The sequence below is a fragment of the Poecilia formosa genome, unplaced genomic scaffold (assembly GCF_000485575.1).
Source record: "Poecilia formosa unplaced genomic scaffold, Poecilia_formosa-5.1.2 Scaffold181, whole genome shotgun sequence".
Classification (NCBI taxonomy): Eukaryota; Metazoa; Chordata; class Actinopteri; order Cyprinodontiformes; family Poeciliidae; genus Poecilia; species Poecilia formosa.
This window is the reverse complement of record NW_006800120.1, coordinates 193806-205115: the sequence shown is the minus strand read 5'-3', so window position 1 is coordinate 205115 and position 11310 is coordinate 193806. Positions and strand designations below refer to the sequence as shown.

General features: G+C 40.3%; 1 protein-coding gene across 1 annotated transcript; it reads left to right on the top strand.

Annotated features, from left to right (window-relative positions):
* Positions 1–2077: 2077 nt before the first annotated feature.
* cyld2 (cylindromatosis (turban tumor syndrome) 2) lies at positions 2078–10083 on the top strand. Its single transcript, XM_007565656.2, has 14 exons — positions 2078–2236; positions 2507–2977; positions 3210–3339; positions 4644–4891; positions 4977–5145; positions 6671–6803; positions 6954–7058; positions 7142–7221; positions 8183–8249; positions 8335–8467; positions 8550–8658; positions 8755–8873; positions 8960–9164; positions 9411–10083. The coding sequence occupies exons 2-14, from the start codon at positions 2543–2545 to the stop codon at positions 9614–9616; spliced, it is 2139 nt and encodes a 712-aa protein (XP_007565718.1). The 5' UTR covers positions 2078–2236; positions 2507–2542; the 3' UTR covers positions 9617–10083.
* The last annotated feature ends 1227 nt before the right edge of the window (positions 10084–11310 follow it).

Here is an 11310-nt window from a genome sequence, read left to right as displayed (position 1 = left end):
GAGAGTTTCAGTTTCAACCCATACGCTAGATCTAGTAACGTTGTGGTCCTGAAACGAAAACAACACTTATGTAATATGATGGAGTCTCAGAAACATGTCTCTACATGTGTTCACAGATCGAGGACTAAAAGGGATGCAAGAATATTCAGGAATATACAGCCTAAAGAGATATTTATACCCAGATGCTTATTGATACAAACAAGAGAGAAAATGTCCAAGAGATTTCTAAATAACTACTCAAATTACAACATGTCCCCAATCGCCGTATCATCCACTCTGGTTTGTCTGCAGACGTTTTCATAAAATTCTATAAAAATGTATCTATGTATACATGAAGGCTTATGTGTACGTACAAGTAATATTTAGTTAAATCTACCTTAGCAAGTTCAAGAGAAAAATCCTTGCGACCATCAGTCAATTCAAACATCAGGTTTTTTGTATATTTCTGGTTCAATGTGCAATTATTTAACTTTTTTCTATTTTAAAATATTGAATGAAAAGCTCAGCCCAAAGCAAACTGTGGACACTTTATGGCTTTTCAAAGTTAGGATGAGTTGGAGGTGTTTTTCTCTTTTGTCTGTCATGCAGCATCTTGTCTTCACTGGGCAAGCCGGAAATATTTATCAGGGTATGTTCAAATGATCTCATGCGAGAAAACTTTGTCATAAGTCATTTGGCAGGAGCTGAAATCAGTTTCAGCATTGATCTTTGTCCTCTTCAATATTGTTGTTTTAATGCTTTAAAAAAAACTGATGTACATGTAACCCAGGCTTTCTTTTGTATGACTGAGAGTTAGCACAAATAGCAGTTTTCTTGATTTTTTTTAACTCTGTTTTTGCCAGTGTTAGGCTAATACAGTGTTTAGTTTTTTGGGTTTTTTTTGCTTCTTTAAGAATTGCATACTGTGTTCATAAACTGACACTGTGCACACTCCTAGAAGACCAAAGTCATTTATTTACTTTGATTGTTGCCTAGATGATCTCCTCTACTGGCACTGAAACAGATAATCCAGCATATTAATTCTCTGTCAACAAATGGTGGCTGTCCTTGGACATCGATGGAGCATTAAATATCAGAAAATCTGCAAGTAATGTTAACCCACTCTAAATAAGGATTCTGTTTAGTAACTTTTATACTTTTTTTTTTGCCAATTAATAATGCTGCAGCAATGGAAACCTAAATGAATGTTCTGTAAAAACAAAATGCATCATACGTTTTTAAACATGTGAAGAAACATGTCATTCCATCTCCCATCACTACATACATCATTCAACTCCTGAGATTCCAGTAGCATGAATTTTGTCCTTCAGTTAATGCATTACAATATCCTCTCTAATTAAACTGTTTTCCATGAGGCAGACAATAATATTTACAATGAGATGTACATGAAGTTTTCAAATAACTTATATTTTGCATTATGCATCTATCTTTTGTGGAAGTTTCTGATAAAAGCTCTACTACTAAAAACATGTAACAACCATCAGAGGTTTGCTTACCAACTACTTTTCCCCCCACTGATATATTTTATGTCATCTGTGTAAGCAAAATTGCAACATTTTACAGGTGACATTCTTCCAACTCTGCGGCTCTGTAGGTCACACTGCTACTACTTTTCCCAGATCTCAGAAAATGTTCTCCGAGTATGTCTTGCATATCTCAGTCTTCAATTGTCGTGGAGTCCCAAATGTTAGTGGCCCAAACTCCTTTATCTCTCTCTGAGCGATATCATTTAATTTCTGTAGGCTACAAATTTTAAAAGCAGCTACACACAGGAAGTTTTCTAAAAATATGTTAGTGTTCTTCTAAACATCAGGGTGAAATAACCCCAGGGTACCTGTAGGACATGAATAAAAGCTGATGTTTATCAGATCTAACACGGATTCAACCGAGTGCCTAATAAAAGTCTTCAGAAAGCAACAGAGTCTAATGACGAGGAAAACGATCCCTGTCGGTCCACATTCAAGTGATATTTGTGGTTGAACCTTATCGCCGCTCATTCCTCAGCCACTGCTCGTCAGGGAGGGACTATTTTTTTTCCTCTAACGTGATAACCGCTGTGGGCGGAGAGCTGAAAGCTCTGGAAGGAGGTGTTGGCTACATGCGGGCCAGCAGTAATAATAATAGAGTTACCTCCTCCTCGGCAGGAGTCAGGAGGAAGTGTTGCGTCGCGTCTGGACTTACCTGCCATTGAGTCGATTTAATCCGCCGAACTCACCTGGACTAATACAAACTGGCAGTAAGTAAAAGTCACTTTCAAAGTTAAACCTTAACTCTTCACTGAGCTGTTTTGGCGTAATAAAGGCTACTATAGTCCTGTCAAACCAGCTATTGTGCGGATTTAAAGGGAATTTTGAAAGCTCGTACTTCCGCGTGAACGTCTTTTAATTGGCTAACAACTTTTTAAGTGGGGGGTTGATCGGGAAACAAAATGATGTAATAGTCGGTCAGGATCCTGTAACGTCGCTGTATTTCCATGTCTGAACTGCTTCCTTGAACTCTCGTCCAGATTCAGCCTTCCTTATCACGACCTGACCGGAGCACCATGGAGCCCAAAGCAGCGAGCAAGGACCGGTTCTTCATAGTCATCCGCGGGAAGTCGCGGAGAGGCTTCTGCCGCGGCTGCATCGGTCGCGTGGAGGCGGAGACGGGGCGCGGGGAGCTGACGGGGCTCATGTACGGCTGCAGCTCCAACGCCGGGAGCCCCAAGAACGGGGGCTCGGTGAGGACGGAGGACGCGTACCCCCTGACCCGACACCAGGCCCAGCTGCTGCTCTACATCTCCAGCCCCAGCAGACGCCTGGAGATGCTGTGCAACCCGCAGCTCTTCTCTGCCATCTGCGAGCTGACCCCGGGCGACCTGGTGGTGATCAGGTACAAGAAGGGCCACGTTCCCGGGGTGGTGAAGAACCTGATGCAGATCGGAAAGAAGGAGAGCAAGGACGACCTCAACATGCTGGGCTTCGAGGTGGAATTTGTGGTGAGTTTGTCTGCTTTTCTTTTCCCTCAATTAACACACAAATTGATCCTCAGTTGCATGTTGATGAATCATGAGCAAATAATCCCTTATGGTCTTTCCAAAATTGTCCAAAGATTATCAGCAAGATTGAGTTGTTTGCAGAACGTCACATGCAAGCATGCTTGATCTTAAGATCTGTGTACGTAAAGCTGTTTGCTTTCCAGTAACCACTTGTTCTCCGTTTCTGTCTGAGGACTCCGAAGACAACTTGTCGCCCAAACAACTTGGACAGCTTCCCATTTTCAGCGCTTCAGACATCATCCAGGTGGTCCCGTCTTACTCCGTCCCCCTGGGACTGCAGTACAGAGACATCAAAAGAGGCGGTGAGTTCAACCAGACCTGAGCTGAAAATGTCAAAACACCTCGATGTTCCAGCAGGCCATTCTTTAAAGAATCTCCGCTCTGAAAGTATCGGATTTTGATCAAGGACCTGTGATACCTGAAGGGGTGGGGGGCATGCAGGCAATGCGCTCATGTACGACTTGTCACATGTACAGCCAGAAAGACCAGTTCTGTCGCTCTGGAATGTATGACAGTAGATTTTGTCACATGATCTTGCATTTCTTTGCAGCTGGCGCTCATGAAACTGTCTACATACTTTCACTGGAGGCGTGTAGATACAGTGCCTTGCAAAAACACTCACACCCCTTGAACATTTCTTTGCGTTTTGTCACACGCAAACTTTAGAGAATTTTAACATTTTTCGTTGACCTTCATGAACTCAGCTGTCCTATTGGACGCCTCAGTAGTGAGGGCACTGTTTCAGCCTTCATGATGCTAGCTGCATGTAGGATCACGAAGGCTGAAGAACATACCAGACAGGTCAGAGTGTGTGTTGCGGTAGGGCTGGGTCATAAAACTATCCCAACACTGCAAAAACACAAAATATGATGTATTTTGCTCCCATATTTAGTGCAAATACCTTAATACACTTGAAATATAACAAAACTAACTTACAAGTAACTTTTTGGCAAGATGTAAGAGCCTGTTTTAAGTCAGTAATTCCTATTCCAACAAGACAATTTTTCTATGTTACAAGTACTTTAAAAAATCAAGATGAAGGAGTAATTGACTTAAAACAAGCTCCTATATCTTTGCTAAAAAGCTAATTGTAAGTTTTTGTCTTTTTATGTAGATATTTGCACAAGAAATATAGGCAAAAAATATTTGGTAAGATTTTGTGGTCTTTTTGTGATTTTTATTTTTTATTTTTTTATTTTTATTTTTTTAACAGTGATCCTTTGAGGGTCTCACAGGTACAAAAGTAAAAGTTTTGGTCTACACTGTAAAAACACAATTTGTGGCACTGCATATCTTCCTGAAAACACTGAAACGCCAATAGTGAAACATGGCTCTTCTTCCACTTCATCACCGTGTGCCACTTTATTTTGGCCTTCTTCATAAAATCCTGATGAAATATTTTAAAGCTTGTGGCTTTGGAGATAAAATGTAGAGAAAAACAAACTTCTGGGGATGTGACGCATACGCAGGACATCACACTTATGGTGCCATGTTGCTGGAAGCGTGTCGAGACGCCATGTGATCAGCCTGGAAGTTAAAAATAAAAAAGAGTCTCATGACTCTTTCCCCTCCCTCTCACTCACACACCTGTCATACCTGTCTGCAGGCTCAACTGGGAAAGTGGTGATGCGCATCAACTCCATGCCAAGTACCGGGACGAGCAGAAGACAAGTCACCAACAGCCAATCAATGCGAAGCGTCGCTCCAGGCCGGACGCGGAGCGAGCCTCCCGTCCCTCTAGAGGTCGGCTCCTTGGTGGAGGTCGTCAACAACGCAGGGGTCACGGTGTACGGAGTGATCCGGTGGTTGGGGATCCCAGAGGGGAAGCTGGAGACATGGGCCGGGGTGGAGCTGGTGGGGGATTCAGAGTTTGCATCAATGTGCTTCTGGTTTTGTTGCAAACGGCGATTGTGCTCATTTTACTATGATGTGGTGGCAGGACTATGAAGTGGCGGGCTGCTCTGACGGGGTGTACAAAGATCAGCGATACTTCACTTGCAAGGAGAACTGCGCTTTGTTTGTTCCCGTCACAAAATGCAGCCCAGACAGCCGGTTCGTCTGCTCCTCCACAGAGACGGAGACGTTCAACACCACAGAAATCCCTCCAGGTTTGATATTTGCTTCCAGTTATGCACACACAACTGAAACTACACACACTTGTACATTTCTATTGTAAATCTGGAGATGTACAACAATGCGGCCATATTATGGAAAATTATAGTTGCTGCTCTAAATGCAAGCAGCTGCAAAGGAGTGTGTAACACTAGGCCTGTCGCAATAAATCAGTTAATCGCATCGTGAAGTAAAACAAACTCAGAAATTTTCATTTGCATAATTTTTTCGTTTTTTCTCTTTCTTTCAAAAATTGGATGAGAAAATTCTTCAGTCTGGTGCTTTGGTCTCAGCTAGTCCTTTGTTCTTGAAGGACAATTTTGTTTAATTAATTTATTTGAAGTTTTTATTTATTTTAGATATTTCAAATATCTTCCAATTTCAGTGTTAAAAGTTTATTAGAATTTAACGTTTATTGATCTTAGAGCGTACATGCATTATTATGCCATGACTCTGACAACATTATCATTTATAATAACTTTATCATCCAGTATCTGATTTTATCACAACAGGCCAATGTATGACTACAATATGTAATAATTTAATAAAATAAAAGTTTAATATGTAATAAAACAAAATTAAGACTGCATTATGTAGAATTAGAATCAAAATGTAATAAAATTCTCAAACACATTTTGAATTGTTTTGGCACACATTTTGGCTAAGAGTCAGAAAAGTGACTGAAAGTTTGGCTTTCATTGATCAACGTTTCAGTTTAAATGCTTATAGGATCTGTAACATGATCGTTATTAGAAGTATATTGATTAGGATGACAGATTGTGATTTATTACACAGTGCACCTTTATTTTAAATGATTATGTCTAAAAAAAAAAGGCCTACTTCCACATTTTGTAACACAATTTAATAATATTGTTATGTGGCTGAAAGTATTTCTGTAGTGTTTGAGAATTTTATTACATTTTGCATTGATTATTAATATTACATAATGTGGTTTTAATTATGTTTAATTACGTTTTGAAGCGCAGTTATCTTCCATTATTACATAATGCAGTTTTAATTAAGTTTTATGACATACCACTGTGGTGTTGCATAATGCGGCGTTGGCGCTTTCACTGCAATAAACGAGTAGTTGTTTAATTTCCAAGTGCTCTGCGTTGACGTTGTGCATGCAGGTAGCGTATTTTGCGAAGGCTGGGAGTGTGAGGCGTGCTGCGACGGTCACGATGAGGTGAAGGAAATGTGTCATTTTGCTTTGCTTGTTGCAAATGCACGTCAAAAATTATTGCTGGAAAACATGTTGTGTGTTTGCTGGATCTTATCTGCAGCATAAAACAGTAGAATGGCTGGAATGCAGACTGAACAGCATATCAGGGAGTCATTATGAAGAAAAGTGTTTACTTAAAGATCTTGTGGATCGTGCAACTTGTCAGTAACTCTACAGCTGTTTTTAATCTTCCCTGATTCTTTTTATATTTTTTTTTGCATTGAAGTTGGTAAAAATTAAATAAACTTGACTGATTTTCACAGACTCCTTTTTTTGTGTGTGCGTTTTCTTTCCAGTTCCTGCGTATGAAGAGTCGGAGGAAGATGCGCCGCCTGTCCCTGAATCAGAGGCAGCCTCGCTGTTCGTGGGGAAGATGAAGGGCATACAGGGTCATATCAACTCGTGCTACCTGGATGCTACACTTTTCAGGTAAAAAAAAAACCCCAACAAACAATTTGATTTCATTTCTAAAAACGCCAAGATTCACTTTATCGTTATTTTTTTCAACTGAAGCCTCTGCACAGGTAAATTAGTGCTTGGAGAAATGCAGAATTTAAGAGATATGTTTCTTTATCTCAGTTTGTTTAGTTCATCTGTGACTGTGGATGCCATCTGCAACAAACCGGCTGACAAAGAGCGACCAATAACCTGCATCCTGAAATCCATAGTTAATCGCTTGCGCAGGTAAAACGCAGGTTTAACACTTTTCAGCGTGACCTGCTTTTGTCTTATAAGAGATATTTCTAAACTGTTTCCATTCCTCACAGACAAGGCTTTGTGCCTGCACAGAGTGTGATGAACTTCCGGAAGAAACTCGGCTGCGAGACCTTCAGCAAAAACGAAAAAGGTACATGCTGCAGTAAATCCGGAGCCTTACAAGGGCATTCTTAGTGTTTTTAAAAATATATCTTCAAAAGCAATTCTGAAAAAGTACGGCAGGCATTTGTATTGTACTCCAGTATGACTAAATGATCTCTCTGTGTGGTGGGGAACGAACACTGCACAGTCAACAATAGTTCAGGTTTATTAAAAAGAGATAATTTGAGAAGGTTGAAGATAAAAAACAAAACAAAAACTCAGAACTAAACAAATAGAACGAAAGAGAGTATATCAATTTTTACTTTAAAGAAAATAATCAAATATAATATTTTATCAAGGTATAATGAAATACATTGACTCATTAACAAAGATAATGATTTCTTTATTATTTCTTTATATATAGACATTTATTGCCTGTTTTGTGTTTAAAGATTAATCTGGATGGATGATTGATGTTTAGTTATTTATGCTAAAGCAAATTAACTTTTGAGAGAAGGGATAGAAGATATAAGATTTTTTTTCCTTCCAACTACTCCTTTACATTCAAAATCCTTTATATCAATACATCACATGTTCATTTGAATCTATAAATGCATAAATAGTTTAGATCAAAGCATGTTCATGTTTTAGAATGGCCCAGTCAAAATCCAAAGTAAAATCCAATTGAAAGTCTGCAGCCAGACTTGCTCACATGCCAAAGAATTAAGGCTATTAAAAAAATAATATAATAATAATAATAATGTACATAAATGTAAGTTGTTATATTTGCAAAGCCTGGAGACATAAATTAAAAAAGACAGTTTCAATCTCAGCAAAAGATACAGTCTACTGTTATGCAGTGCTTGACATGTTGCATAAATTCCCAATAAAATATACTATTGTGTAGTGAAAAAAGTTAAATAAATTCTTTTGCGAGTCAGAGTGTGGACGGTTCTGTGAGTCTTAACTCGTTAACGGTGGTTTTCTTTGCTGCTTTGCCCCAAAATCAGATCCCGAGGAGTTCATTTCAGTGCTGTTTCAGAAGGTGCTCTGCATCCAGCCCCTGCTGAAGCTCCGGTAGGTTGCCATGACGCTTACAGTGCATACTTGGCATATGCCATATTTCTAGTAGTAAAGTTACCGAACGCTTGTGTCTCCAAAGGTCGGAAGGAGGAAGCTCTCACGGAGCCTACACACTCCAGATCTTCCTGGAAAAGGAGCAGATGGGCCAGACGCCCACCGTCCAAAAGCTGCTGGACACGTCCTGCATGTCGGGCGACATCAAATTCGAAACGGTGAGAAAACCAATCCTAAAGGAGTTTATCAAAGCTTTCTTTTCATGTTTAAGCATTAAAAAAAATCCTTTCCCTCCCCCAGATGCCGTCTTGCCTCATAATCCAGATGCCAAGGTGTGGAAGCAAGTACAAGATGTTTTCTCACATCATTCCATCCACTGAGCTGGACGTCACAGATCTCCTGTTCAACTGTGAGGGACTTTTTGTTTGTTTCTTTCATTCATACAATCCATTCATTTGTGAAAACAAATGAATGCTCACAGATCGTTTGCCTTTTCACCTGACAGCTCCAAGGGAATGTTTCATCTGCGGACAGATGGCAAAGTTCGAGTGTCTCCAGTGTTTGCCAGACCACAAACTGCAACCAGGAAGAATCAAGCAGTACTGCAACACCTGCAACACCCAGGTAGGCATGGAAACCATTTCAAAAGAGTAATCCACTCACCAGACTTAGAGAGTAGAATATTTAACTCTTGACGATGTTTTCTGCAGGTACACACCCATCGGTCGCGGTGCAGCCACTCTCCCCAGGCGCTGGCTGTGCCTGAAGGCGTAGCCGTCGACACTCCTCTGCCGAGGCGCACCATGCAGCTGTTTGGTGTGCTTTGCATTCAGACCAGCCACTTTGTGTCCTTTGTCAAGTACGGCCCTGATTCCCACTCATGGCTCTTCTTTGACAGCATGGCGGACAGACACGGTAAGCTGCTTTGTTTTTGTTTAACTTCACCCAAGAAAAAAGTTTGTGCAGCAGAAGGCCTCGGTTTTTGTTTTTTGGTTTTTTTGGGGGGGGTTTTAGCTCCTCCTGACTGGAGTATTTTTGTTTTAACTCAGCCTTGACCGTAACCGATAAAGAAGTCGAGAGCAACTCTGACGTCTTCTGGCTTGGCCTTTTTATCTCGTTTCAAGCTGATCACTAATCTTGAGGTCGCTCTCCTTGTCGCAGGCGACGACGAGAAGGGCTACAGTGTTCCCGAGGTTCGAGCTTGTCCTGAGCTTGGCGACTTCCTGGGCCAGCCGGAGGAGGAGCTGACCTGGGCGAACCCGGCTCTCACGTCGGAGCTGGTCCGCAGGCTCCTGTGCGACTCCTACATGTATTTATACCACAGCCCAGAAATGTCGGTCTCAAAGCCAAGCGACGGGGAACCGTAGATCTGTCTGAGCGCAAGGACGCCGTGTTCCACAACAACAGCCTAATCGGCTTTTATGCACTTTATTGCATCCAGGCAGTGGGAACTGAAATGGATGCTTAGAACTTCATTGAAGATGGAAAATGCAGTTCAGATGTTTGAACTTAAATGGGTCACGCTTGAAATTGATGTGGATTTTTGTTTGAGATGAAGTGAGCTCTTAAAGTCACAGAGCAGAGTGACATGTTTCTAAAAGCTTTGTTTTTACCTTTTAAATGTGTCGAAGTTGTACTTTTTTATCAGTAAAGATGTCTGTGGAAAAGTCTGTTTCAGGCAATTGAATCACTTAAATGGCATCTTCTAATGGCACCTCATGTTATGTTACCTGAAGACAATTGTACTTGCTGCTCTTTTTTTTTTTGTTTTGTTTTTGTTCACAAATGTACATAAGTGAGTATAAAACTCTTATTAAAATTTGAACTTCTGCAATTAAGACTCCTTGTCTTTCATACAAAATCCAAGCAGGTACAGTATAGAAGTATTCAAGAATGTATTAATCTCACTTAAAAAGCATTTATTACAAAATGAAACATTACTGTTTAACTTCTATAGAATTATAGAGCAAATCATAAAAGTCTTTTGTTGGAGTATCGGAACAGAATAACTAACTCATTTTAGCAACCCTCTGCCTCCCTCTTGTGGACAAAATTATGTTTGCAAGACCGATTATTACTACCTTAACTGTCGTTTAGTATTTTAAACCAGGGCTAATCATGATTCTGCAGTCAAATGTAGTTTAGTTTCAGTCAAGTTTGCTAGAAATGTATTTAAAGATTGTCAAGGTTTTGTTTTTAATTACTTTGTTAAAAAAAATAAAGAAACAAGGCATCGCCATCAACCTCTTTCATGGGCTTGACAAAGTCAGACACACCTAAATACACAACACCCGGACATGGATATTACTCATAGCAGTAACTGTACCAGTCAGACGTTTACATTCACTCATCACTATGAAAAATAATAATAAAGCTCAAAACTTTGTTTACAAACTCAACTATGCACATGCAGCCCTGACTAAAATTTGGAAAAATCTTCCTTCGTAGAGGAGCCACATGCTTATTTGCTTTATGTAGCCACCAAGCATAATCCTAGCAGTATACCTGAGCAGCATTCTTTTTCCACAAATAATTAATTTAAATTAATTGGTTTCCTGGCAATGGCCTCGCCATTTTTAATAATACACATTTTTAATGAGAGCACATTTTTCATTAGCTTAATGCTGCAGTTCCAGCTACATTCTGGTTGCATGCTTCAAAACTGGCTTTGGAATGAAAATAGTGAGAAAATATGCATTTCTGGAAAGCATATAGGGTTTGCAGGGGTGTCCAAAGTCGGTCCTCGAGGGCTGGCATCCTGCACGTTTTAATTCTCTCCCTGGTGGTACTAACAACCTTTCAGCTTGTCAGTGTTCCTCTTAGGCCTTCTAACGCGCCATCATTTGATCCAGGTGCGTTAAACCAGGGAGAGAACTATAACATGCAGGATGCCGTCCCTCGAGGACTGACTTTGGGCACCCCTGGTTTAAAGTACATATTTGGCCCTGTGTTAATTTGAACTAATGTCGCATCAAGAACATTTTAAATTTGCGGTTTGCATTTTCAAAGGAAGCCTCATAAAGGAAACTAACTAATGTGTAGTTACTTGTTTTCAGACTAC

Bases quoted from the DNA above. Each gene is read 5' to 3' on its own strand.
- cyld2 (XM_007565656.2), top strand. From the start codon at position 2,543: ATGGAGCCCAAAGCAGCGAGCAAGGACCGGTTCTTCATAGTCATCCGC. The intron at 8,468-8,549 runs GTGAGAAAACCA...TCCCTCCCCCAG, and splicing joins GCGACATCAAATTCGAAACG to ATGCCGTCTTGCCTCATAAT. The intron at 9,165-9,410 runs GTAAGCTGCTTT...TCCTTGTCGCAG, and splicing joins CAGCATGGCGGACAGACACG to GCGACGACGAGAAGGGCTAC.